Source organism: Antennarius striatus, chromosome 4 (assembly GCF_040054535.1).
Source record: "Antennarius striatus isolate MH-2024 chromosome 4, ASM4005453v1, whole genome shotgun sequence".
In the NCBI taxonomy this organism is placed as follows: domain Eukaryota; kingdom Metazoa; phylum Chordata; class Actinopteri; order Lophiiformes; family Antennariidae; genus Antennarius; species Antennarius striatus.
In genome coordinates this window covers 1,829,505-1,856,952 of record NC_090779.1, presented here as the reverse complement: position 1 = coordinate 1,856,952, position 27,448 = coordinate 1,829,505, and the positions used below count along the sequence as shown (strand labels likewise).

The window sequence follows — 27,448 nt, the reverse complement described above, 5'->3', positions numbered from 1 at the left end:
AATATTTGCATAAAGCTCGACTGGGCTTCACCCGGAGACAGCAGGTCGCACTAGCATCTTTCTCCGACTAGACAGCCAGCATCAGTTTGATTCCTGCCACCGCAAACAGGTATTCCATTGATATGAAGGCATTTCCTGGCGTCAGGTCCAGGTCGTGTTTGACTGTGATGGAGGATGTAATGTTGTTCAGTGTCTGCAGCCGTTTGGAACTGCGTTGTTAGGCCTGACTATGTTGGCGCGGATGGAGGGTTAGCATGTAGCCTGGTTCCTATGCAGCTAGCAGCGGCTACGGATTGTTAGCAAACATTAAATTGGTGCTAAATCATATTAATGTCACAAATGTTAATAAACTACATGTTGTTATTGAAGCAGTATTGTACAATACGGGCTGGTTTATGTAATAAAGGAGTAACCAGTTACTGCCGCTGTAATTTAATGGTAGTTAGGATGAGCGCCATTAACTAGTGACCTCAGTTGGCTGGTTAAAATGACGAGTGAACTGCATTCATTTACAACTAGTGATTATTGATTAGTGGTTCATATCACAATATCAGGTTTCATGTGAGCTCAGTATCACTGAGCTCTGGTTCATTCATTCTAGGCTGCTGCCCCTGTCATACCTGTGACACACAACAGTCATGTGACCAAGATCCTTTTTATGGTTTTGGTTCAAGTCCCATTTTGTTTATCTGAACGACACTGAGTTTGGACCGAATACAGACTACCTGCTTTGCCTTCACATTCACATTATTTATGTTATTCCTTCCATTGAACCAGGAGTGTCAAAGTCATTTCTACCAAGGGCCACATCAGCATAATGGCTGTCTGCAAAAGGCCAGATGTAACTAATAAATGTAACTCAATGTAGTGTAAAATAAATGTAACTACTCCTTAATGTTAAATAACTCTGAATTTATTACTTTTTCAAGTTACAAACATTACAGTTAGACAGAAAAACATGTTTGTTTCTCTGTTCTAACATAAATCCTTTTAACTTGTCAGGTTATTAAACCCACAGAACTCCATCAATCAAGGATCAAACTATCAATCAATAAAGAAAAATAACATCAGACACAAGTTAGGACATTAACTTTGTTTATGTTTTAATCAAAGTTAAAATGGGCTTAATAACTAAATCGTGGAAAATGTAGTTTTGGTCAAAGCATGCTTTTGACCTATTTATTATTAGACTCTGACCTTCTATGCTCTCCACATAAAATGATGTGGCGGGCCACATTTGGGCCCCGGGCCTTGAGTTTGACACATGTGCATTGAATGATCAGTTCATACTTGAGATTATTTGTTAGCAACCGTGGCTTAAGTTTTGCTCGGTATCCTGAGTAAAATATACTTTATTGTGTCAAAGATGTTGAAGTGTAGTTCTGGTCATTACTGTGCATCGTTACAGTTTCTGACTCTTTTCCTCCGTATCTCTGGTGCCTCGGTTCAGACAGTGTCCCCCAATTTAATGTCACAAGAACATCCAGCCTGGTAACAAATAATGTACAGTATTTTCCGCTGTATAAGGCGTTATCTACAAGCCTTTAATTTTCTCAAAACTGACAGTGCACCTTATAATCCAGTGCGCCTTATATATAAAAGTTTTAAAATAGGCCATTCGTTGAAGGTGCGCCTTATAGTGCGGAAAATACTGTACTATTGATTTTGACATTTATGGACCACTTTCTATTTAAGTATTATTTTAAGATGTTTGTGTACCTGAATCACCAAGGTCACATTGAAGCAGTAGTTTTGAATGGTGTTCTGTGCGCTTCCTGTATAGCAGGCTGTTATTACATTCATTTATTCATTTAACATTCATACAAATTGGAGATTTGTACAACAATAGCATCTATTACTTAATCTTCTCTGCTGTGTTATTTATTTTGTGTTGCAACTTGCAAATCACTATTGAAATAGTTCTTTGTTATTTGGACAGCTCTTTGTATTCTCCAGTGTGGAAACACAAACCATCAAAGCAGAGAGCAAATACTACTGGTAACGTGGAAAAAGAGTTCTTTGACAGTCGAAACAAAGCTTAAACATGGAAAGTTTGTGTCTATTACATTTTGTTATGAATATCTAATGCAAACCACAATTATATTCTCTAAAAATAATTCACCTTCACCTGACAGTATTTATGAAGAGATTCACATTCAAGCTTGTTTGTTTTTGCTCTGTTGGCAGAGCGATTTTAACATTTATGACAGGTGAACTGGGTTTGTTTGTTTGGTCTGTCTGATCTCTTGTTAACCATTATGAGCAGAGGTGCGGCATTTAGCTGTAGCACATACTTAATCACACCAGTCATTTCAATCAACAGTGAAACAGTAATAATAGTAATTAATATTTTATTTTTCTCAAATTCTGAAGGTACATTTGAACAAATGTAATAAAAAGATGAAAATAGTCAAATAATTGTGTGATCTGAAATACTATACAGTGTGGAATGCTTTTCTACCTGGTCACTCTGTATGCCATATTCATTATCTGTACCAGACAGTTGCTTTGTGATTGTGTTTTTATCTGGATGTGAACCCACAGCTATGGGGGTAATATATTTTTATTATCTTTCTTATGACTCAAAATGGATTCACAGTCAGGTTTGCTGCACTTTAATCGAGGACTGGCTCCAAGCTAACAAAACTTTTCAGAGGTTTAGCTGGTGCCTTTAGATGTTTACTGGCTGGACTAGATCGATATGAGAAGTGAACGTAGAGCCCCTCCCTGAGTGTGCATTAGTCAGTCACATGTTCTCTCTTTAAGTGTGAGTGCATGCGAGTAGGTTTGAGATGGAATGCAACAGGATTAGTTGGAGGACACAAATTGTCTTTGGTGGTTTTATGGGCGCATTTTTCATGGCAATTTAAATTTAATGTGTTAAGATTGTTAATAATATGGTTACAGATTTAAATTTGTTCCTATGACTCATTTTTTCGGCTGTAAGACACTGACGAGATGCATGAAATGTAATTTTATTTTGTAATGTTCCTGTTTTTCCAGCTGAAAGCCTTTGGGGAAGCTCACCCCCCCAGTGGCCACCATGGGGGACGATAGTGAGTGGATGAAACTTCCCATCGACCAGAAATGTGAACACAAGGTAACTCTCTTCAGTCATTTTTGTCTGCAGTTAATTCACAAAAACAAAGGCTCTTACAGCAATCTGTTGGTGTGACTATTAATAATAAAATTCTGACAGTCTTGGGGTTTCACAAAACAATGTCAGGCCAAACAAGAGTGGGAATTTTAAAAGCCTTCAGACACGATTGCTCCGTCTCTTTCATCACTTTTTTTTTCATATACAGTGTATAAAGCGCACTGGATTATAAGGTGCGCTGTTGGTTTTTGAGAAAATTAAAGGCTTTTATGTGCACTTTATAATAAGGAAAATACTGTATGCACAAGTAGAGTCAGGAGAGGTAACACATTATACTGTTAGTTATTTTAGGAGGGCTGAAAAAACTTCCAGCAGGTATTTAATTTAATGTATTTACTTTTTATTAAAATAATTCCTGAACATGGGAGCCAGTGTGAGGATTTCTGCTTCACAACTGAATGCAGATCAGTGGCGAAAAGTAAAGATGGCTGAAATATCAGGCCCACTGCAGGCTTAAATTAATTTCCTGCTTTTTTTTTCTTTTTTTTTCCTCTATTGCATTCTTGTTAGGTGTGGAAAGCCCGTCTGAATGGTTACGAAGAAGCTCTGAAGTTGTTCCAGAGGATTGAAGATGAGAAGAGTCCCGAGTGGGGGAAGTACCTGGGGCTGGTCAAGAGGTTTGTCACGGACTCCAACGCCGTCGCTCAGCTCAAAGGCCTGGAGGCCGCCCTGGCCTTTGTGGAGAACGCCCACGTGGCTGGGAAGTAAGTTACACACTTTTCCTTTCAGCAGACGTCAGAATAAGTCAACCTATAATATTTAAACTGATTTCATTTGAAAAGAGTACTCTGATTTAATTCCCGGTGTCCATGGACATGTAGTCTTGGGTGTCTGAACATTTCTGTGTTAAAGGTTGTGTTTGAATAACGTGGTCGACTACTTTTGGCTGAATTCATAGCCGTGTGTTGTGACAGACTTCATGTGTGTGTGTCCCCTTTGCTCCAGGACAACAGGTGAGGTGGTGTCAGGCGTGGTGACCAAAGTGTTCAACCAGCCCAAGGTGCGAGCTAAAGAGCTGGGCTCAGACATCTGCCTCATGTACATCGAGATTGAGAAGGCTGAGGTGGTTCAGGACGAGCTCCTTAAGGGACTGGACAACAAGAACCCCAAGATCGTGGTGGCTTGCATTGAGACGCTCAGGAGGGCTCTCAGGTCAGTGCCCCCCGTCTCGGGGTTAGGGTGGTGCCCTTCATGTGTATCACGCATGAAGCGTCCAACATCTGCAGTGGTGTGACAGTCAGCGATCTTGTTCTTGTTCTTAGATGAATGTTAACTTGTCCATTTATTTTTTATATAAATTAGCAGCCCAGTGTTCGCCATAGAATTTTTTTCAGGCCGGTTGGTGCCCATTGAGAAAGACCCTACAGAGGTGAAGCATGTAGGACAACAGGTTAACAGTCAGTGGATCAGGTGGCGCAGCAGCAGTCTGTAATTCATGTATGGGTTCACGTTTTGTAGGTGGAGTAAAGACTTAAAGTCATCATGAGGAGAGGATGACTTCAAAATTACTTTTATTGTTAAAAAAGCAAAACAAGCGTTGACCTATTTATATATACACTAGACAGTACACATTCACACATCAGCGCTCACGACTTCGCCTCATCGCAGATTTTTAGTAGGTAGTCACGTGATACCGTACACGCATTCTATTGGCTGATGGCATCCTGAAGTGCGCTACGTTCTTAAGTCTCAGACTTCCGTGAGACTCAAAGTGCTTCAAACAGTCTATCAGAGTGTTTTAAAGGTAACACAGATAGAAGGTGGTTTAATATCAGTATGGGGGGGTTCATAAACGTTTAAATTACCGTAAATGATGATAAATAGTTTGTTGCTCTATTGTGGAATTTGTCAATCGCGTGTGGTTCCTGGAACGCATTAACGCGAAGAACGAGAGATCACTGCATAAAGCGACAAACAATTTTATTATTTACGGTAATTTAAACGTTTCTGAACCCTCCCCATACTGATATTAAACTACCTTTTCCCACACTCTGACACTGTTTAAACCACACACAAAGAAAAGTGGCAGGAGGAACAGTGGGTCCCGTAATGCAGTGCACACACAGATGCTGCCAGCCAATAGAATGCATGTACAGTATCACATGACTACCTACATCCGCAATCGATGTAGTGAAGCCACACATCTTGAAGCGTGAATAAGCGAGGGGTTACTGTACACGAGACACTGAATGTGTGATAGATGATGAGGAATTCACAACTCCACCCCATAATCTGGAGTCATTAAATGTAATTGGTTGAATCCAGTTATTTATCCCTGTGGGGACAAATATATATAACATCTGATCGTCCTCTGTCCCCTGGGGGTTTGTTCAGGTTGGTCTTTGGTGACCAGAAGCGTTTTGCTGATGATGATGATGATGATGATGATGTTTACTAACTATTCATCACCTCCTGGTCGTCTTCTAGTGAGTTTGGATCCAAGATTGTGACTCTGAAGCCTGTCGTGAAAGTTCTACCCAAGCAGTTTGAATCCAGAGAGAAGGCGGTGAGGGACGAAGCCAAACTTCTCGCTATTGAGGTGTACAAATGGATCCGAGACGCTCTGAGACCTCCACTGCAAAACATCAACTCTGTGCAGGTGGGGCTCCCTCCGATCCACACATCCTGCTCCAGCTCTAGTCAGCTTTTCAGAAGCATCTCCATTGATGGACGTTTGTTGTGTCCCCACAGCTGAAGGAGCTCGAGGAGGAGTGGGTGAAGCTGCCCACGTCTCCACCCAAACAAAGCCGCTTCCTGCGCTCGCAGCAGGACCTGAGGGCCAAGTTTGAACAGCAACAAGCCCAAGGAGGAGATCAGTCCGACGGTAGGCTCAGCCCGTGTGCTCACCTGGATTCCAGAAACATTCCTGCTTCTCTTCCAACTCTTTCTGTCCGTCTCCCAGGAGAGGACGAAGCAGAAACGGTGGCGGCGGTGGATGCGTACGAGCTGCTGGAAGCTGTGGAGATTCTATCCAAGATACCAAAAGATTTCTACGAGAAGATAGTAAGACTGTCACCAATATTCTGACCTCTTGAAACAATTTAGACATTGTGATAATGAAAGACGGGTTTCTCCTAGCAGAAGAGACCTTCATGATTACTTGAAAGCTTGACTCGTTTTGATATGTGAAATTCATCAGAGTTTGAAACAAACGTGTTGCATCCGTGTTCAGTCTGTTACACGGAAGTGCTGCAAGTATTTATGTACTGAATTTGTGGGGAAAGGTGTCTAATAATAATAATAATAATAGATCTTTATTGTCCACCGGGGTGGAAATTCTTCAAATTTATGCCGTTATGACGTGATATGTACAGTATTTTAATGGTGATACTTCAAGCGACCACCAGCAGACGCCGGGTTCAGACCACAGCCACAGATCCTGAGTCTGTTCTGTCAGACGTTCGCTGGAGGAAGTGCGGTGGTTCCCTCACCATTTCTGTCTCTGCAGGAGGCTAAAAAGTGGCAGGAGAGGAAAGAAGTCCTGGAGGCTGTAGAAGCTCTGACAAAGAACCCCAAACTAGAGAATGGGGACTACGGAGACCTGGTCAGAGCCCTGAAGAAGGTAACTTCTTTGCTACACTCCAGTGTTAAACTGTAGGGAGTTTATCACTGATATTTTAGACAACGGGAGAATTGAATGAAAGGGGATCCGGTGAGTTTGTATTCTATGCTTACTGGTTTTGTGTTCCAGGTGGTGGGGAAAGATGCCAACGTGATGCTGGTGTCAGTGGCAGCCAAATGTCTGGCCGGGCTGGCTTCTGGTCTCAGGAAGAAGTTTGGGACGTACGCAGGACAAGTAAGTCAAGAGAACCTCTTTGTGACCCATCGACCAGACACGACCTGACGACCGTCTCGTGTGATTAAAGTTGTTTTTCCTTCAATGCAGCGGTCAGCAATATAAATCTAGATCTAATATAAGTTATTCAATGATGGAGATTTGAAAGTGATTTGAAATTTGAAGACTGCTCAGATGAACAGTAATTGGGTGATACAACTTTGAAATTTAAGTCACACAATTTGTGCTAAATTGGAGCCTTTTGAACGTCTTAGGTTGTTCCCACCATCCTGGAGAAGTTCAAGGAGAAGAAGCTCCAGGTTGTGCAGGCCCTACAGGAGGCTATTGATGCCATCTTCCTCACCGTGAGTACAGTTTCATTATTTCCGTTGGATATTTATTAGTGATCAGCTCCTCTTAGCTCATTGGCTGCCAGCGCTTTGCAGCGATGGATCTCCTTCAGCAGACGTTCTCGTGTCATGACTCCTGTTGATCAGGCGCTTTACTGGACGCCCAGACTAACTTCTCATGCAGTTTTGGACACATTCAAACCTGAGTTGTACAGACTGAGCTGTTTCTTTTACGGGAAAGTCTAACTTATCGATGTACGTGGTTTTCCAGACCACTCTCCAGAACCTGTCGGAAGATATTTTGGCGGTGATGGACAATAAAAACCCCTCCATCAAGCAACAGGCCTCTCTGTTTCTGGCTCGCTCCTTCAGACACTGCACACAGGCCACGCTACCAAAGAGTGTCCTCAAACCCTTCTGCGCTGCTCTGATCAAGGTAAAAACACCCGGGTGGAAACATCTTCAGCTTTACTACCTTTCTGATTCACTAGTTCTGCACATGAGACTTTTGAACACGTTGTCCTTCAAAGCTGACCTGAGATCTGTATCTGTTCATCTCAGCAAGTGAACGACTCCGCTGCGGAGGTGCGTGATGCTGCCTTCGAGGCTTTGGGGACGGCCATGAAAGTGGTGGGCGAGAAAGCTGTGAACCCTTTCCTGACTGACTTGGACAAGATCAAACTTGAAAAGGTAAAAGTCGGTCGGATTAAGCCCCGAGAACTGTTTGGGCCCAAAAGTGAAATTTTTGTTGCTTTAATGTGTTTGTCTCCAAACAAATCAGTCAGTTAAAAAACTAGATATATGAAATTTTGCCAGTAATTTTTTCATCTTTGTTTTCTAAATTCCTTAATGCCTGTTATTGGACGTGGATAGATGGCAGATTTTCACTGTGTACACTAAATACTTAAAATGGTCAAAAATGGTCCAATTGACTCCCAATATAACCACATGTTTTTCATATACTAATATATCTATATATATATATATATATATATATATGTATACATATATACCTTTACTTTTTTTTCTCTATACCAACAGATAAAGGAGTGTGCTGATAAGGTGGAGCTTCCTGGAGGGAAGAAGGGAGGAGGAGGTTCTGCAGGGGGGGACAAGAAAGCAGCTTCTAAATGTCCTCCTGCTGCAGAAGCTCCTCCCAAATCCTCAGCTCCGCCCAGGAAGACCCCAAGTGCTGCTAGCAAGGTACGCTCAGACCGGAGACGGCTGGATTCAAACAAAATCATGTGTCGCTTGTTTGTGTGTCTCAGATGTTCTGTGTAGACACGGGTGTTCTGTCGCTTTCAGCCGTCTGCAGGTCCGTCTAAGAAAGGCAAACCACCATCTGCAGCCGGCGGGAAACCCAAGAAGACTCAGGAAAATAAAGATTTCACAGAGACCGAGCTGTCTGTAAGTGTGGACACTGAGTATGGGCTGATATTTATTCACATTTAGTTCTGTCTTTTAATAACCTAGATGAATTCAGTAGAAAAAAAATAAATATATATATATATATATATATATATATATATATACACACACACACACACTCAGTAGAACCTTGAGATGCGAGTTCAGTTTGTTCGTTACAGCCTTGTAAAAAAAAGAACTATATTTAAAACCTTATATTATTTATCAACCAATAGACAAGCAGATTTTACCTTTGTATAATTAATTGCAAGTACAAGTTAAGTAAAAAATGATAAAGTATTAAAAGAAACACAAAAGTCACGGGAACACACGAGGTACGTCTTCACTCCACCAATGAGAACGAGATCCGGTCTCACTGATGTCGTATCCATCCGCCAACACGTGGTAAAGAACGAGATCCGGTCTAACTGATGTCGTATCCATCCGCCAACACGTGGTAAAGAACGAGATCCGGTCTAACTGATGTCGTATCCATCCGCCAACACGTGGTAAAGAACGAGATCCGGTCTAACTGATGTCGTATCCATCCGCCAACACGTGGTAAAGAACGAGATCCGGTCTCACTGATGTCGTATCCATCCGCCAACACGTGGTAAAGAACGAGATCCGGTCTAACTGATGTCGTATCCATCCGCCAACACGTGGTAAAGAACAAGATCCGGTCTCACTGATGTTGTATCCATCCACCAACACGTGGTAAAGAACAAGATCCGGTCTCACTGATGTCGTATCCATCCACCAACACGTGGTAAAGAACAAGATCCGGTTTCACTGATGTCGTATCCATCCACCAACACGTGGTAAAGAACAAGATCCGGTCTCACTGATGTCGTATCCATCCACCAACTACCGTCTAGACTCTTAACTGTGTGAATTGTTGGACCAACTTTGTTCCGGTTGTAATATCTGTTTGCTTGGTGTGTGTGTTTGTGTGTGTGTGTTTTGTCAGGCTGAGGTGTGTGAGGAGGTTGCAGCGGGTGTGCTTCCTGCTTCCTGCCTACAGCAGCTGGATTCGGCTAACTGGAAGGAGAGACTGGCCAGTATGGAGGAATTCCAGAAGGTTCTCTTGTTTTCCTCCATGAACTCCTGAATCGTGATTTTGCCCCAGACGCTCACCTCCCAGGGCCCAAACAGGAGCTGATGAGCTTGAAATTGGACACAAAATGATAAATCAAGAAACTAGTTGTTTGCTGCAGCACTATCTTCTTCAAAATGTATTATTTAGAGTGTCTACACATAATTTTTTATTATAAAGTGCTTAAACTCTGCATGACGCTGTGGGAAAGCTCGACGCGTCACCATTGCTCCTCGTTTTCCACTGCCGTGCAGCGTTGTTGATCGGTGCTTTCGTCCCTGCCTCCAGGCGGTGGAGACCATGGACGCGTCCGAGTTGCCCTGTCAGGCTTTGGTCAAGATGCTGGCTAAGAAACCAGGATGGAAGGAGACCAACTTCCAGGTAACAGTCTCACTGATGCGGAGCTGCGTCACAGCTGGAGTTTTACTGTCGAGTCTAAAATGACTGAGACATCTGACACGTCAGATAGAAGGATCTGGTTTGGTCCCTCGCCTCGGTGTCGTTTGTGATGGTGGTACAGACACACGGTACGAGGAGCTAATTCATCAGAACGTTTGTTCTTGTCTCTCCTCGTGCAGGTGATGCAGTTGAAGCTACTCGTGGTGGCGTCCATCGCAAAGAGAGGACGCTTTTCGAAGACGTCGGCCTCTGTGGTTTTGGACGGCCTGGTGGATAAAGTGGGAGATGTTAAATGCGGTGGGAACGCCAAAGAGGCTATGACGGCGATCGGAGAGGCCTGCTCACTGCCGTGGACCGCAGAACAGGTTTACAATCCATTTATTATCAGATATTTAACCTGAAAAAAGACTGAGTGACTGACAGGCCTGTAGATGGTGCTGGTGGCTGATGAACTGCATCCACAGCTTCTGTTTTTCATCTTTTAGGTTGTGTCTATGGCGTTTGCACAGAAGAACCCCAAAAACCAGGCGGAGACTCTCAACTGGTTGGCTAATGCTATGAAGGAGTTTGGCTTTGCTGGGTAACTAACGCTTGTAATTTTAATGTCTTTTAGAGTCAAATCTTAATTTTTATTTATCATTTGTTTTTTCATTGAAATAATTCTGATTCTTTCCTTGAATTGGTTTTGAGCGTCACCCTGCAGACAAAATGTTCCCACTGCTGAATGATCGCTTCAGCTTCACTGCAAACCGAAATCCTGCATGTGGTCTCCACAATGATGCATTCACTTGCGTTTATAGTCGTAGTGAGGCAGAAGAATGGTTTCAGGTTGATGGTTGTTGGAATTCTTTTTGTCAGACATGTCAGTGGAGTCAACATTTTTCCTAAGATGTGGGAAGAGTCCAGTTTGAAGCATATTAGTGTTTAACCCTCGAACTGTTTGGACCCAAAAGGGACATTTTTGTTGCTTTCATGTGTTTCTCTCCCAATAAATCAGTCATTTAAAAGGCTAAATGCTGTATATGAAATGTTGCCAGTAATTGTCTTTCATTTTTATTTTCTAAATTCCTTATTGCCTGTCATTGAAAGTGTATAGAATAGCAGATTTTCACCGTGTACACACATTACCTGATAGGGTCAAAAATGGTCCAATTGACTCCCATCATAACCACATCTTTTTCATATACTATAAGCATATATTAAAATATTATTATACATGGATATGATATATATTACTACATACATGTTTTTCCATTCATCCAATAGTTTTAATGTCTTTATCAGAAGTATTAAACTGCACTAACTTTTGGAAATATTCCATATTTTGTGTTTTTCGCATTGGAAGAAAAACAGGGTCCTAATGACAAATACCATACAAACATATAGTAATTTTTAAAAAAAACAAAACGTCATATATATGGATAGGTCTGAAGTAATGGAAAAGATCTGATGCAGTGAAAGAAAAAATATTTCTGTATTAAATTTTTTTTACACTTTTATGAGACGGCCCTTTTGTGACCCGATTAGATATTGTGTGTAGACATTTTAATAGGTCCCTGAGGGTCAAATGTATGTCTGGAGGCAAGGAAAAGAGGAAAGAGGTGCATTTGAGGAAGTGTCTTGCTGACCTTTGACCTTCTCTCTCCACAGCATCAATGTGAAAGGTTTCATCAACAACGTGAAGACGGCTCTGGGAGCGACCAACCCCGCCGTGCGGACGGCGGCCATCGCCCTGCTGGGCGTCATGTTCCTCTACATGGGAGCGCCGCTCAGGATGTTCTTCGAGGACGAGAAGCCCGCCCTGCTCTCACAGATAGACGCCGAGTTCGAGAAGGTTGGAACTCTTTGTCCCTGAAAACAGTTAGTCTTTTAGATGAAGTGGAAAAATATGGTGTGTGTTTCTCAGTTAATTTGTTGAAGAGTGAAGTAAACCGAGACCTGCTCCTCCCCACTTCATCCGAACACCCACGTGTCCCTTTCAGATGCAGGGTCAGTCTCCGCCGGCTCCCATCCGATTCACCAAGAAGACGGTCTCTGAGGAGGAGGGTGATGAAGGAGAAGAGCATGAAGAGGACGGAGGAGGACACGACATCATGGATCTGCTGCCCAGAACAGATATCGGGTAACCAGACACCCGCCGTCACGTAGACACACCATCGATGGAGGATGGGGATAGTTGATGAGTGTCAATCATGTTGAGAAATGTTTCACTCCCAGCTGATGGTCTAGGGTTAATTTTGATCATCAGATTCATTTTATTCATTCATGTTTCTCTTCCATCTCTCTTTTTTTTTTTTAAGTGACAAGATCACGTCTGATCTGGTGTCTAAAATCGAGGATAAGAACTGGAAGATCAGGAAGGAAGGTCTGGACGAGACGGCTGCCATCATTTCTGAGGCCAAGTTCATCACAGCCAACGTGGGAGAACTTCCTCTGGCCCTGAAGGGACGACTCAGTGACTCGAACAAGATCCTGGTGAGAACAACTGACAAATCCAACCTCAGCACTTTTAAAGAGCGGCGTTGCACACAAGTTGAATTCCTCATCTGGTAATAGGGATGAGCATATCCAGGAAACATCCAGCCCCCCTCTGCTCCGATCAATGCACTGATGAAGTTTGCAGCTCATCAGAGCTTCTCCAGTCTTATAATCAGTTGCATCTGATTATAAGGTGCTCCTTATAATCAGATGCGCTTTATAATCCAGTGCGCCTTATAAGGAATAATATCTCAGATCTCTCATCTGTGATTAGTCTATATCAGGAGTATTCAATTAAAAGTCACGGAGGTCCGGTTATAAAACATTCCTCTTAGTCAAAGGTCCGAACCCCAGTCCAGTTTGTGTCTTATAGCCGGCTCCTATGTCCACATTATCCTTTATTATCAATTTTCAATGCAGGATATGTTTAAGTGAGTGTACAGCTGGCTCTGTGACCTCACCATAAATAAAAGTAGACCCAGGAAAATAAATGTTAAGCCTTTATGTTAGATTGAAAAGACACAAACCTCAGAATTAAAAAAATAAAGTGAAAAAGAGCTGAATAATCCTTTTTCTCGTCAATTAAAGACGTCCCAGCCTGAAGAACTGAAGGACGACACTTTAAGTAAAAAACATGAACATGTTCAGAAAGCATGGAGAAAAACTGGCTCCTTCAGGGGAAACATGCAAACAGAACTTTGTTCATGAGAGAAAGGGGCGTGTGGTCTGACAGTCATCTACCTGTTCACAAGTAACCTAGTAACAAGGTGTGCCTGTGTACACCTGGTGGTGGTCACCTGGTGGTGGTCACCTGGTGGTGGTCACCTGGTGGTGGTCACCTGGTGGTGGTCACCTGGTGGGGGTCACCTGGTGGTGGTCACCTGGTGGTGGTCACCTGGTGGGGGTCACCTGGTGGGGGTCACCTGGTGGGGGTCACCTGGTGGTGGTCACCTGGTGGGGGTCACCTGGTGGGGGTCACCTGGTGGGGGTCACCTGGTGGGGGTCACCTGGTGGGGGTCACCTGGTGGGGGTCACCTGGTGGTGGTCACCTGGTGGGGGTCACCTGGTGGGGGTCACCTGGTGGGGGTCACCTGGTGGGGGTCACCTGGTGGGGGTCACCTGGTGGGGGTCACCTGGTGGGGGTCACCTGGTGGGGGTCACCTGGTGGGGGTCACCTGGTGGGGGTCACCTGGTGGTGGTCACCTGGTGGGGGTCACCTGGTGGGGGTCACCTGGTGGTGGTCACCTGGTGGGGGTCACCTGGTGGGGGTCACCTGGTGGGGGTCTCTGTAGTGTTGGTGAAAGAGAGCACTGGACTTGATCAGCATCTCTTATTATATGTCCCCTCCCCTTGTGTGTGTGTGTGTTTCATAGTGGTGTTACACTCAGCAAAGAGCTCCTTATCTTTGTGAAGGAACGTGACACACACACACAAACACACACACATGCTCTGTCTCTCTTTCTTTCTCACACAGTCACTCAGTCACATACACCTGCACAAACAGTCACACACACACACACACACACACACACACACACACACACACACACACACACAAACTACATCTCATCAGTGTCCACAGATATACATGGTTCTCTCTGAATGGCTGCATCAAGCTGTTAATATTTCTGATTCTGGATCCGGGCCGCGGTCCGTCATGTGGTGACCCCTGGTCTACATCCTGTTCACTGCAATTTCGTTCCATAATGTTTAAAGGGAGCTTCTAACACACAAGTAACTCGAAATACAGGAAGAAGTGCTTTAGCCGGTACCAATAAGTGAAGACTTGAATTGCTTTTTCAGTGATATTTGAAGTTAAACTGACGTGTGTCGTGTCTCCAGGTCCAGCAGACGCTCACCATCCTGCAGCAGCTGGCTACAGCCATGGGGCCGGGGCTGAAGCAGCACGTTAAAGCACTGGGAATCCCTGTGATCACCGTACTGGGAGACAGCAAGGTACTGGTTGGCCCTGCTCAGATCAGACACACACCTGGACCGCTCTCACCTGTGTTTAGTAATGATAATACATCAAAAATGTTGGAACCTACAGGTAACCGGTGACTTGTTCAGAGTGTCCCCCACATGTACACTCACCCTTTGAAAATACAGATTGTTAAGATGATTTCAAAGCCTGCAGACCGCCCGTCTCCACAGACGTGCATCATAGACGTCAGCCGTCCACTGATCAACCAATTTCTGCTGATTTTAATTTAAACTGATCACTTCGTCTACATCCCTGAACTCCCATCACTGATGCACACGTCTCTGTTCTTCAGGCTAATGTCAGGATGGCTGCCATGACGACGCTGCAGGCCTGGGTGGGGCAGACGGGCATGAAGGAGTGGCTGGAGGGAGAGGACCTGTCGGAGGAGCTGAAGAGAGAGAACCCCTTCCTGCGACAGGAGGTACCCGCAGACGCACGTTTCTTCCTTTAGAGGTTCTGCAGGTGTTCCTGAGCGAGGTCACGTGACCCTGATGCTGACGGGACACACACTCTCCTCGTTTCCCAGCTGCTGGGCTGGTTGGCGGAGAGGCTGCCCACCCTGAGGGCGGTGCCTGGCGACCTGATGCTGTGCGTCCCTCAGCTCTACGCCTGCCTGGAGGACCGGAACGGAGACGTGAGGAAGAAGGCTCAGGACGCCCTGCCGGCCTTCATGATGCACCTGGGCTACGAGAAGATGAACAAGGCCACCGGCAAGCTCAAAGTACTGGACCCCAACATGTTCTGACCCACAAACGTCTATCAGGTGTTTTTCTCCGTGCCTGACCTCATCTTTTTCTGTTCTCGTCTCGCTGCAGCCGGCCTCTAAGGATCAGGTGGTGTCCATGCTGGAAAAAGCGAGAGCAGTGATGCCAGCTAAACCTGCTGCTCCGGCCAAAACTGGGGGGGCCAAGGGTCCATCAGAGCCGAGCAGGACTAATTCAGGTTTGTGTGACATCCAGGTGAACGATAACGGCAGCCTGGCCTCAAGAACAATATTTTCTGTACTAAAAGGCACTGTCAGGTTTTGAGAAAATTAAAGGCTTTTAGGTGCGCCTTAAAATGCAGAAAATACTGTAATATGTTTGAATATTACTGATTTTCAAACGGGGGGAAACGCTAAACCCAAAGCTACTGCAGTATTCTGTAAAATTGCTGACTTGTGGGTCTCTGCTCCGTGCATTAGGCCTGAGCAGACTACTGGTGTAACGTATAAACTGTTTATTCTGCTATCCAGTCAGAATACACATGGGTTCAGACGGGTTTACACTGCAGCGTTTGTTTGTTCCGGCTTCATCTTCACACCCGTGTCTGTCCTGCAGCCTCCAGGTCCCAACAGGCTTCAGATGACTTGGAAAGTAAACCTGAAGCCAAGAAGGTTCGAGGAGGAGGGGTCGCTAAGAAGGTACGTCTGCGTTCCGTTCCTGATTGGCTGTCTGGTAATCACATGGTGTTTAACGCTTGAATGGATTCGGAGAAGACGAACCGGTTCAAACTGAACTCACCGTTCATTTTAGTTTGATTCAGTTTGACTAAAATAACTGTTTTTAGGGTAAAGACGCGTTTCATCTGTCGGTGCTGTCAGTCCTCCTCCAACACGTTTCATCTTCTCGTTTTGTCGATGCACACCTGTGGGGTCTCTCATTTCATTGGCCGTGACCTGCAAACATGTTCTTTTTTACCCACCCAGCCTCCCTCCCCTCCCGAGGAACCCGCCACTCCCCTTCCCTCCAAGGACAAGGACAGTAATGCTAGTAAAAAGCCCCCCAGCAAAGGGAAGGCTGCTGCTGGCGGTCAACAGGTAGATTTGTAGCGCGATTGAACTCCGTCTGCAGCTGGTCGGACTGATTTTAACCCCGTAAAGCTTCTGTCTGCCGGCTCCTGGCTCCGCCTCTAATCACTAACACCCCCACTAAACGTAGAACTCAGTTTCACAATCATGAGGTGAAACACGACCGGCCGATCTGTTGTACGATCTCTACATGATAACATTTGCTCAGCACAGAAATCAATCCTTCCGTATGGCTGGGTATCAGTGTGAGTACTGCAGCAGCATCGCCAGGACTCCAGTTCTCCATTCAGGTTCACTGGTCCTGATTTCTTTATTCTGGAATTTCCTAACATGACTATGATGTTCAGTTTAATCACACAGTCTGCTTCTAGCAGTCAAACATTGTTCGTTTGTGGCCAGGTGGGGGTTGACATTTACTGGTGAATGTCGTACGTCTTTTCTCCTGCTCCTCATCATTATTATTTGTCAGTGTTTCAACCAACGTAAACATGAATCAAGTGCTGCAGTGTTGAATACAGGAAGTCTTCAACCTGCCAACACGATTGGTTCAGAGAGTCAGTTCATATAATCACCTGTTAAGGTCATCTAAATGCCGTAACTACAGTATTTTCCATACTATAAGGTGTACCTTAATTTTCTCAAAAACCAACAGTGCGCCTTATAATCCAGTGAACCTTATATGTGAAAAATATTTAAAATAGGCCATTCATTGAAGGTGCGCCTTATAGTGCAGAAAATAGTGTACTCCAAATTAAAATAATATTCCCTAAGATGTACCTGAAACTATTCCAGGACTTAAAAACAACACAAAATAGCTGCAGGTCGTTTTGAGTGGAAAAAAAAAACATGGAAAAATTAAAATCAGGGTTACATCATTTTACCCTCCGTCTGTCCTCTACAAGTACTGGACGCTTAAAAACCATTAAAGTCAGATCATGCAAAAGAAAGCGGTGTGCAGCGCTCATACCCAGCCTTACATTCACGCATGTTCAGAGTGAAGGAGGTCACGTGACCGCTGCGGGTCACTCCACTGCATGAGTGTGTGTGTGTGTGTGTGTGTGTGTGTGTGTGTGTGTGTGTGTGTGTGTTTGCCTGCACTGAGACGTGTCATCTGTCTTCGTCTCGTGTTCCTGCTCCTCGTCTGTTAACACACGCCTGTTGAACACACAGGAAGAGGAGAGGTGACTCCAGGAAGCGGCGCTTCAGACGCGTCCTCACACACGCTGATGCTGCCTCCTCTCTTTCAGGGAGCAGCTGGGAAGAAGCCTGCAGCCAAAGCCCTGAAGGATGATGAAGATCGGTCCGGCCCCATCTTCATCCTCACCCCCAACGCTAAAGAACAGAGGATCAAGGAGGAGAAGCAGCTGAAGGTAGAGATAGCTGGGGGGGTTTGGAAGATGATATGCGAGAACGGTTTGGTGATCTGGTGTCTGATTGGTCCTGATGGTCACACTGGGTCAGATGTTCCATCTCCATCGTGCACACATACATTGTGTGTAGTTCCAACAATGAAGAACTACCTTGTGAATGTCATTTTAACACGAGGCTCAGAGACGTAGGTGTGAATCCTGTCGTTTAAACACCAGATTAACACTTAAATGATCCTGACCCTGGGCTTGCGCTAGCCGATCGCCACTACGCCAAAGGAAAAGTAAATTCCAGAGTGGCTACGAGGTTTTTAGCCTTTGTAGCCACAGTGGCGCTCCTATTTTTAGGAAAAAAAGGCTGAAACTTGCACTCGGGTCATGACCTCCTCTCGTCCAGTGAAAAAACAAGGATTCTATTTTTACAAGCTAAACCCGCGAATTGCTGTACGACAAGGAGAGGACGATCGATCGAAAGAAAATGAGAATAGAATGTTTTATAGTCGAGTTTGTGTTCAAACTCTAATTGAACAACTAATGGTGAATGCTGAGAGGGGGGAGGAGTGGTGACAGACCGATCAGAAGGTCAATGAAATTATCAATACTTTTTTGCAGTCTTAGACTTTTGATCCCTCTGACCAGCAGGAATAACCAGCGATGATGTAAATGTGTTTTCACCTCACTTGATATTTTATATGCCTTTTTAAATTGAAATGAAAAATCAGATAATCTACAGATATTACTACAGATATTACTACAGATAGTACTACAGATAGTACCACAGATAGTACCACAGATAGTACTAAATGTGTGTGAAGGTTCTGTCAGCTTGGTCCAGTGTCCTCAGGAGAAAATATGAATTAAAGGAGAAGAAAACTATTGAGTGAAAAGCAAAAGTGAAGAAAAACTATTTCATCTTTCTTTATTTCTAAAACTTTTTTTAAATGACTATCAGGCTTTAACATTTTGATAAAACTAATACACGTATAATTTTACTTTTTTTTTTCCTTGTTACTTAAACAGTTATGACGTTGTTGTTGGTAAAATTAACAGTTTAGTTTTTATATTGTACTATTGATTAAACCCAATCCTTGTGTACGCTTCTACCGTATATTCTGTTATTACTTTTGGGATGCGTTAACGTCATGTTGGGATGCACAAAGTTTTCTTGAAGCGCATCCCATGGTGCACTACTCTCTGGAGCTAAAATCAACTCTGGAATCTACATTATTTTATGCGTTTTTGTTTTTTTCGTTTATTTGTTTTTTAAGCCCTAAATGAACCTTCTGCCTTTTAACTCACTGGCTTCCGATGACGTCAGTGAAGTTTTTCGATGGGGAGGTCTGTCATGGAAAATCAGGCTTCTAATCATGGAATTTAGCGTCATGACGACTGATTCAGTTATGGAACAGAGAATGGAGAATCAGGAAGTCTGAGAAATTGCAGCAAGTTAGGATGCAACAAAGCTAAGTCAGCTCTGCTGCTTTGCCCCAGAAGCCGATCCAGGCTGGTCTCTGATCCACTGACTCTTTTCCTCCTGTAGGTTCTGAAGTGGAACTTCATGACGCCTCGGGACGAGTACGTGGAGCAGCTGAAGGCTCAGACGTCCTCCTGCTTCGCCAAGTGGCTGCAGGACGAACTCTTCCACTTCGACTTCCAGAGACACGTCAAGGCCATCGGCGTCATGATGGAGGTGGAGCTCGTTCCTGCAGGAGCTCCTGGGACTGAGAACAGGCTGGTCTTACAGTGTGTGTGTGTGTGTGTGTGTGTGTGTGTGTTCCACAGAGGTTGGAGAGTGAGAGCGAAGCCACCATCGGCTGTCTGGACCTGATCCTGAAGTGGTTCACTCTGCGGTTCTTCGACACCAACACCACGGTGCTGATGAAGGTGCTGGAGTATCTGAAGCTGCTGTTTGCCATGTTGAACAGGGAGAACTATCACCTGACGGAGTTTGAGGCCTCCTCCTTCGTCCCGTACCTCATACTCAAGGTGGGCGTCCGCTCAAGGATGAAATCATGGTTCTTGTTTCTTTTTTCTTGAATTTTCTGTGTCTTCTGTCTCCCCCAGGTTGGAGAGTCCAAGGATGTGGTGCGCAAAGACGTTCGGGCCATCTTGACCATGCTCTGTAAGGTTTACCCAGCGTCTAAGGTCTTCCCGTTCCTCATGGACGGAACAAAGGCTAAGAATTCCAAGCAGAGAGCCGGTGGGTGTCGGTAGATGTTGAGCTGGTGTAACCTGACTGTGTGACTCTGATGGACGTCAGTGGATCGACGTGCTCTCCTGTCTGTCCTCAGAGTGTCTGGAGGAGCTGGGCTGTTTGATCGAAGGCTACGGGATGAACGTGTGCCAGCCGACTCCGGCTAAGTCCCTGAAGGAGATCGCCGTGCACATCGGGGACAGGGACACCTCGGTCCGTAACGCCGCCCTGAACACGGTGGTGGCCGTCTACAACGTGTGTGGGGAGCAGGTTTACAAACTGATAGGAAACGTAAGATCAAGTTCTTCACGTCGTTATCAGAATCTACTGGGTGTCCTCAGAAATAACCCCAAAAACCTCCCCCCAAAAACTGAACGTGATTCCTTTCCTGCCCCCTCCAGCTGTCAGAGAAGGACATGAGCATGCTGGAGGAGCGGATCAAGCGCTCGGCCAAGAAGACCCCCGCAGCCCCCACCAAGCAGAGCGCAGCAGAGAGGAACCAGAGAGAAGCCCCAGCCAACCCCAACGCCACCTTCCTCCGCAAGCCGGCGCAGGAGGACCCCAACAAGCTGAAGTGGGTTGATTGGTCCCATAATCCACTCCTCCGAACTCATCATCCCTCTCTTCCTGTCTGGTTTCTGGATCTTTGCATGCTGGGTTCTTTCACAGATGCACATTTTGTTTGAACTGACTCTGGATCTGTGAAATGAACCGTCGTGTCTCTGACTGCCTCTTTTCTGCCCGTCTCTTTAACCCTTCGTCTTTCTTCCTGTGTGATTTCCTCCTCTCTCTGCTCCGCCTGCCTTCTGTTCTGGAGCAGAATAATGTATCGCACGTATAGGATGTGAGTACCGCCTCCTCCACCCTTCTTTCTAAGTGTTGTCACGGTAACGGCTCCATCCTCACGCTCGGTGTTCAGAGAACTAATGATTTTGAGTTGTTTGCACCGGACCGATGTTCAAATCGTCTCTTGTCGGTTTGAAAAAGGGTTTATTGTTCATCCCATCAGCCCTTTGTCTTTGTTGTGTTTTGTGCACCTAAAGCTGTGACCCCCCCAGTCCACACAATCCCAGCTACAGCTAAAGCGCCCAAAGAATTGTGGAAGTTTGGTTTTGTTGGTCATCACTTACTTGAGGGGAGGTGGAGAAAATTTTTTTTGTTTGTTTTATTCCCCCACAAAGACCCAGTGTTGGTTTGAGATCAGTGCTGATCCATCCCAGTCCTGTCAGTCCAAGATCAAGACTCAGTTCCATCAAGTTCTACCAAACGGCTTCCTCAAGAAGTCGATGTTTGAGATGCATTTAAAATGGAGAAACCGTGTTATTTAAACCCAGAAAACATAAACCTTTTTTGTGGTTTTTCTGGGGACAAACAGAAGTTTTTACCCTCTTATTTCTGGACACTCAGGACTGGACATGAGAGGCGCTGATCTGCGGTACATTGAGCTAAATCTGTCCTCCCCTCTGCTCCTCCGTTCAGCCAAGCCCGACAGAACGCGCAGCTCAGCGAGTCGTCCCACCCGTCCGTCCCCAAGGAGTTCCAGTTGGACCTGGACATGATCGAGATGGACCACAGCCGCGTGTGCGAGCTCCCAGACCTCGTGCAACACAAGCTGGATGAGCTGCTGGAGCCCATCATGATCCCAGAACCCAAGTAATCACCTCAGGCCGGCTCTGATCGCTTATCAATGATGGGAACGGAGTTAAGTTTGGATCATTGAATTGATCTTTTCTCTGCTGTAGGATGCGTTCCATCTCGCCGCACTTCGACGACATCCACAACAGCACAGCCTCCACCATCAACTTCGTCATCTCTCAGGTGGCCAGTGGGGACATTAACACCAGTATACAGGCACTGGCACAGGTACCACACACACACACACACACACACACACACACACACACACACACACACACACACTCACACACACACACAAACACGCGTACATATAAACACAAATACAGGTTATAGCTCGGCTTATGTCGTTTTGAGTTACGTTGTTCTCGATTATATTTCCATTTTCAAAACAATCTTTTTTCTTACTACATAAAAAAATAGAATTTAATTGTTTGTAAGCTTAAAATATATTTGTATTAACCAAATTGTATTGACAGTGCATTCATAAATAAAGTTCTGTGCAGAACTGGGAATGGTTATGTTCCGTTTAGCCTGGAGACAAGTCTCCTGGAACCAGTTGATAACGTAAGCCGAGGTTCACCCGTACGTAGCGTGGGTCTAAGATTTGAAACTGTTTCTGCAAATGACAAGACTGTTGTTAGCATTATCTTATCTGTAAACTGAGAGACACGGTCATCTTTTCAGATAAAAAAAATACACAACCTCACCAAACGAGCCTGGATTGGGCCTTTTTTGATCACTAGTGACTAAAATCAAAAATAGTTTCTAAAAAGTTTGTTTCAGTTGATTTCAATTCTGTACTGGATCACAACTATTTGATTAAAAAATTGTGAATTAAAACATGATAAGAAATGATCATTAAAGTATAAACTTTGTAAAGTTTGGTGTTTAATGGCTGCCTTCAGATATTTAAAGCCACCAACTGGAGGTTGAGCTTAAATGGTAGTAAGGTGTCCGTGATGAAGTTCTTTAAATGAAATTAGTTCGTCATCAACTCAGAGACTACAACAACGATGCGTGAACAGTGAGCGTGAACCCAAACACACCACTGTGACGTGGACGTCCACCTGAGCTGACTGTGTTTCCCTCCAGATCGACGAGGTGCTGCGGCAGGAGGACAAAGCAGAAGTCATGTCAGGACACATCGACCAGTTCCTCATCGCCACCTTCATGCAGCTGCGCCTCATCTACAGCACACACATGGCCGACGAGCGTCTGGACAAGAGGAGCGTCATCAAGCTGTGCAGCTGCATCATCGGAAACATGCTCTCTGTACGTCACCGTCACACGTAACGCTCCACACATAACACTCCTCACGTAACGCTCCTCACGTAAAGCACCACACGCAACGCGCCACACATAACACTCCTCACGTAACGCGCCACACGTAAAGCACCACACGTAACGCTCCACACATAACACTCCTCACGTAACGCTCCTCACGTAAAGCACCACACGTAACGTTCCTCACGTAACACTCCACATGTAATGCTCCACACATAACGCTCCTCATGTAACTCCATGACGTAACGCTCCACACGTAACGCTCCACACGTAACGCTCCACACGTAACGCTCCTCACGTAACGCTCCTCACGTAATGCTCCTCACATAACGCTCTTCACGTAACACCATGACGTAACGCGCCACACGTAACGCGCCACACGTAACGCGCCACACTTAACGCGCCACACTTAACGCGCCACACGTAACGCGCCACACGTAACGCGCCACACTTAACGCGCCACACGTAACGCGCCACACCTACTGACTGCGTCATTGGTGGCTGCTCGGCCAATAAGTGACACCGAAACTAGATATACCTTCAGACGATTTCAGGAAATAATGATTTACACTATTATTGTATTCAGAGCTGGTTACTGGATACAGTAGAACCTCAACGTACCTGTTCTTTAAGATATGAGCCGTCACTCTGTCCATGTTTTTGTGGGACATACAAACTAAAATCCAACATAAGAGTCGTGCTTTAGGATGCTACCACGTGTTGGCGGATGGATACGACATCAGTGAGACCGGATCTCGTTCTTTACCACGTGTTGGCGGATGTATACAACATCAGTGAGACCGGATCTCGTTCTTTACCACGTGTTGGCGGATGGATACAACATCAGTGAGACCGGATCTCGTTGTCGTTGGTGGAGTAAAGACGTAGCTCGTGTGTTCTCGTGACTTGAGTTGTTTTCATTCTTTATCGTTGTTTACATAAGTTATAAATAATTAATTACACACAGGTAAAGTCTGAATGGCTGCTGGTTAATTTTTTAAAATAACTTTTGAGGTTTGAGGCTTTTTAACTCGTTCTGAACGGGGACACGTTTGACTTGAAGCTCAGTACAGGACAGACTCTCCTCACTTCTCTGTGAGGAGTAGCTAAACTCGGTGAACCTCCTCGTCTGTCTTCCAGCTCTTCTCCATGGAGTCTCTGGCCAGAGAGGCGTCCATGGGCGTGCTGAAGGACCTGATGCACGGGCTGATCATGCTGATGCTGGACAGCCGGCTGGAGGACACAGAAGACGCCCAGCAGGTCATCAGGTCGGTCAACCTGCTGGTGATCAGCGTCCTGGAGAAGTCTGACCAGACCAACATGTTCAGGTGAACGCCCCTCCAGACACACAGACCAGCCATCCCATCATGTAGACAATGATGGAACCTCATTCTGTCACTGCCCTGGTTGACTCCTCCCCTTCCTGTCTCCTCCCAGCGCCCTGCTGGTCCTGCTTCAGGACACTCTGGTCACTACAGCCGGCCCCGCCATGTTCTCCGAGCTGGTGATGAAGGTGAGGAGTGTGTGTTCTGCATCCTGCACAGCTGTGTCAGTGTGTTACCAACTGGTGTGTGTGTGCTGGTGCAGTGTTTGTGGAGGATGATCCGTTTCCTCCCGGAGACCATCAACAGGGTCAACCTGGACCGGATCCTGCTGGACGTCCACAACTTCATGAAGGTTTTCCCCAAAGAGAAGCTCAAGCAGCTGAAGAACGACATGCCGCACAGAACCCTCAAGACGCTGCTGCACACGCTGTGTAACCTGACGGGGGCTAAGGTAACACCCTCACGTGGTGGGTCATGTGATCAGCAGCGGCGTCCGTCCTGGGTTAATGCGTGTGTGTGTGTGTGTGTGTGTGTGTGTGTGTGTGTGTGTGAGCAGATCCTGGATCACCTGTCGATGATAGAGAACCGGAACGAGTCGGAGCTGGAGGCCCACCTGAGGCGGGTGGTCAAACACTCCGGAAACCTGTCGGGGCTCAAGAGCGACTGTGGCAACGAGAAGACCGGCCTGAGGACGGTGAGTAACCCCCAGCCCCCACCACAACGACCCACAGCCCCCACTGACACAGGTCAGTGTGGGGCTGTGGGTCGTACCACTCCACACATTCTATTGGCTGTGCAGTTTGTACCTTTTCAAACCTTATTTTTCTTTTTAATTTCCTAAAACGTGAACACACCTCCTCAGTTTTCTCCTCTGAAGTCATCTTGTCTCCATGAAGGGGGGGGGGCGTTTGACATCAAGTCCTTTGTATTTCAGGAAGATCGAATGTCAAAGGCCAAGGTCAGCGACATCCTGTGTGAGATCTTCAAGAAGATCGGCTCCAAGGAGAACACCAAGGAGGTGATCTGTCGGCGCTCTCGGTACAGATGACCTCCTGGGTCAAACGTGTTTCTAAACGGGTGGTCTCCTCAGGGTCTGACCGAGTTGTACGAGTACAAGCAGAAGTACTCCGACACCGACCTGGAGCCCTTCCTCAAGAACACGTCCCACTTCTTCCAGAACTACGTGGAGCAGGGCCTCCGGGTCATCGAGTCGGAGCGGGAGAGGAAGGCCTGCCTCACCTCCTCCCCTGGTACGACTGCAGTCTGACCCCCCCCCCCCCACCTGTAGCTGAACCCTCAGGAACTGTTTGGACCCAAAAGTGACATTTTTAGAGCTTTTATGTGTTTCTCCTGATAAATCAGTTAAAAGGCTCAATATATGACATTTTGAGGGTTAAATGGGGTGTGTGTTCTGACGCTGGTGTGTGTGGGGGGGCTCCTCTGCAGTGATCCAACACAGCGTGGACTCCAGTCTGAGCGGGGGCACCGAGGAGATGAAACCAGCCGTCTACCACGAGCGGCTGAAGATCCTGAGGCAGAGACACGGCCTGGAGAACACCTCCAGGGTCAGTCCATGGCTACTTCCTGCCCCCCCGAGTCCCGTAAACCCCTCCTTTTAACCCAGATCTCCTCCCCCAGCAGGGCGTCAGAGGAGGAGGCGAGGAGGACCCTCAGCAGCGACCCCCCATCTCCTCGCTGCTGTCCTCCAAGCCCGCCGTGGCCTCCTCCACAGACATGCTGCACAGCAAGCTGTCCCAGCTCAAAGAGTCCCGAGAGCTGCACCAGCAGGAGCACCACCCCCGCCCCCACTCGCCCCCCCACGGCCACGCCCGCCCCACGTCACAGGCGTCCAACCTGGACGACCTGAAGAAGCGTCTGGAGCGGATAAAGAGCAACCGGAAGTGAGGGGGCGTGGCGGCGTTAGACCCCTCCCCCCACCCCCGGAGCTCAGCTGGTAGAAAACAAGCGTCCACCTGTTTATTAACCCTTTATGCGTTTCTGTTCAGACATTCTGTTCATGTTCCGGTTGGTGGGAAACGGCCCCGACAGACAGGTAGCAGCGTGTAACCACACCCCCATCTCCAGCCTGACTCCGCCCACTGTGCCTGTAAATTATAACGCATCAGATTTCATCTGAGATCCCAGAAACCATCAGTGTTTTTAGCGTCTAGAGCCCACAAATGTACAGTGTGTGTGTGTGTGTGTGTACAGACACGCACAGCGTGTGTGTGTGTGTGTGTGTGTGTGTGTGTGTGTGTGTGTGTGTGTGTGTGTGTGTGTGTGTGTGTGTGTGTGTGTGTGTACGGATCCATCTTCCAGTCTGATTTTACTCTTCCAGGTGCTCATCCTCCATTTTCACTGTATTCTAGTGAAACGTGCCCCCCCACCCCGCCTCCCCACGTTTTTACTATCGTTGTTGATCTTTAAAGGTCGTCACCCCTCACTGTCACCAAGGAAACACTCCTGATGGACGCCGACCTCTCAGTCTGTGTGTGTGGTCGGTCGGTGCAGGCTGTGACTGCCCCCTTGTGGCTGAATGTGGTCAGTGACCGGAGCTGAAGCCACGCCCCTTCATGTTACCTGCAGTGAGTGAGTGAATGTACGTTTGGGGGGGGGGTCTGGCTGTGGTTGTCTCTGACAGGAGGAGCGCAAACAGGGTTTGTGTCAGTAATCGGGACACAAAATCAAATGAAGTACATTTTCAAGGGAGGGGGGGGCCGGAACTCACGCTGGTGTTGATGGAGGGGGGTTGGTCCGGTTGGTCGGGGTCACACCGAGTGTGAGGCCACGCCCCTCAGCAGACTGGTGCACTGGTGTGGTTAACGGTGTGTGTCGGCTGTAAATACTGTACGTACCTAACACCCCCCCAGTCGTGTGTGTGTGTGTGTGTGTGTGTGTGTGTGTGTGTGTGTGTAGGCTTAAAGAGCATGGCATGACGTCTGACTGGTTTGATTTTCTCCTGTAAATAAAATTTCCATTAATAAAAGCATTGTTTTAATGGAGTATTTTTTTTTATGCGGGGGGGGGCTGTTCTGTCGACGAACGTTAACCTGAAAACATTGTTTTTGTATTTGATGGTCTGTCTGACTTCATCTCTCTCTGGCGCTAGCTTCTATTTAATCCGTAGTGTAAGATGGCAATAAAGTCCTGTCTCTTTTCCAACGGTCCTGCGTGTTTTCATTTGTTTCATGGGTCAAACCGTCTG

General features: G+C 46.2%; 1 protein-coding gene across 3 annotated transcripts; it reads left to right on the top strand.

Annotated features, from left to right (window-relative positions):
• Positions 1–3: 3 nt before the first annotated feature.
• On the top strand, positions 4–27,405 carry ckap5 (cytoskeleton associated protein 5). Of its 3 annotated transcripts, none has more exons than XM_068312865.1 (44): positions 4–109; positions 3,004–3,100; positions 3,668–3,861; positions 4,103–4,309; positions 5,585–5,756; positions 5,849–5,981; positions 6,060–6,160; positions 6,606–6,719; positions 6,849–6,953; positions 7,208–7,297; positions 7,554–7,718; positions 7,844–7,972; positions 8,324–8,485; positions 8,588–8,689; positions 9,660–9,770; positions 10,074–10,166; positions 10,364–10,549; positions 10,670–10,764; positions 11,835–12,018; positions 12,167–12,306; positions 12,485–12,659; positions 14,505–14,618; positions 14,939–15,067; positions 15,173–15,367; positions 15,462–15,588; positions 15,966–16,048; positions 16,334–16,444; positions 17,683–17,805; positions 19,343–19,492; positions 19,585–19,788; positions 19,867–20,002; positions 20,094–20,287; positions 20,398–20,570; positions 21,476–21,649; positions 21,739–21,859; positions 22,727–22,906; positions 24,059–24,246; positions 24,356–24,431; positions 24,506–24,694; positions 24,800–24,937; positions 25,178–25,261; positions 25,334–25,493; positions 25,690–25,808; positions 25,885–27,405. In XM_068312865.1, exons 2-44 carry the CDS (start codon positions 3,044–3,046, stop codon positions 26,146–26,148), a joined length of 6,147 nt encoding a protein of 2,048 aa, XP_068168966.1. In that variant the 5' UTR covers positions 4–109; positions 3,004–3,043; the 3' UTR covers positions 26,149–27,405. The 3 variants fall into 3 exon arrangements, with proteins under 3 accessions (XP_068168966.1, XP_068168965.1, XP_068168967.1); XM_068312864.1 differs by having other exon boundaries at positions 25,882–27,405; XM_068312866.1 differs by lacking the exon at positions 16,334–16,444 and having other exon boundaries at positions 25,882–27,405.
• Positions 27,406–27,448: the final 43 nt, after the last annotated feature.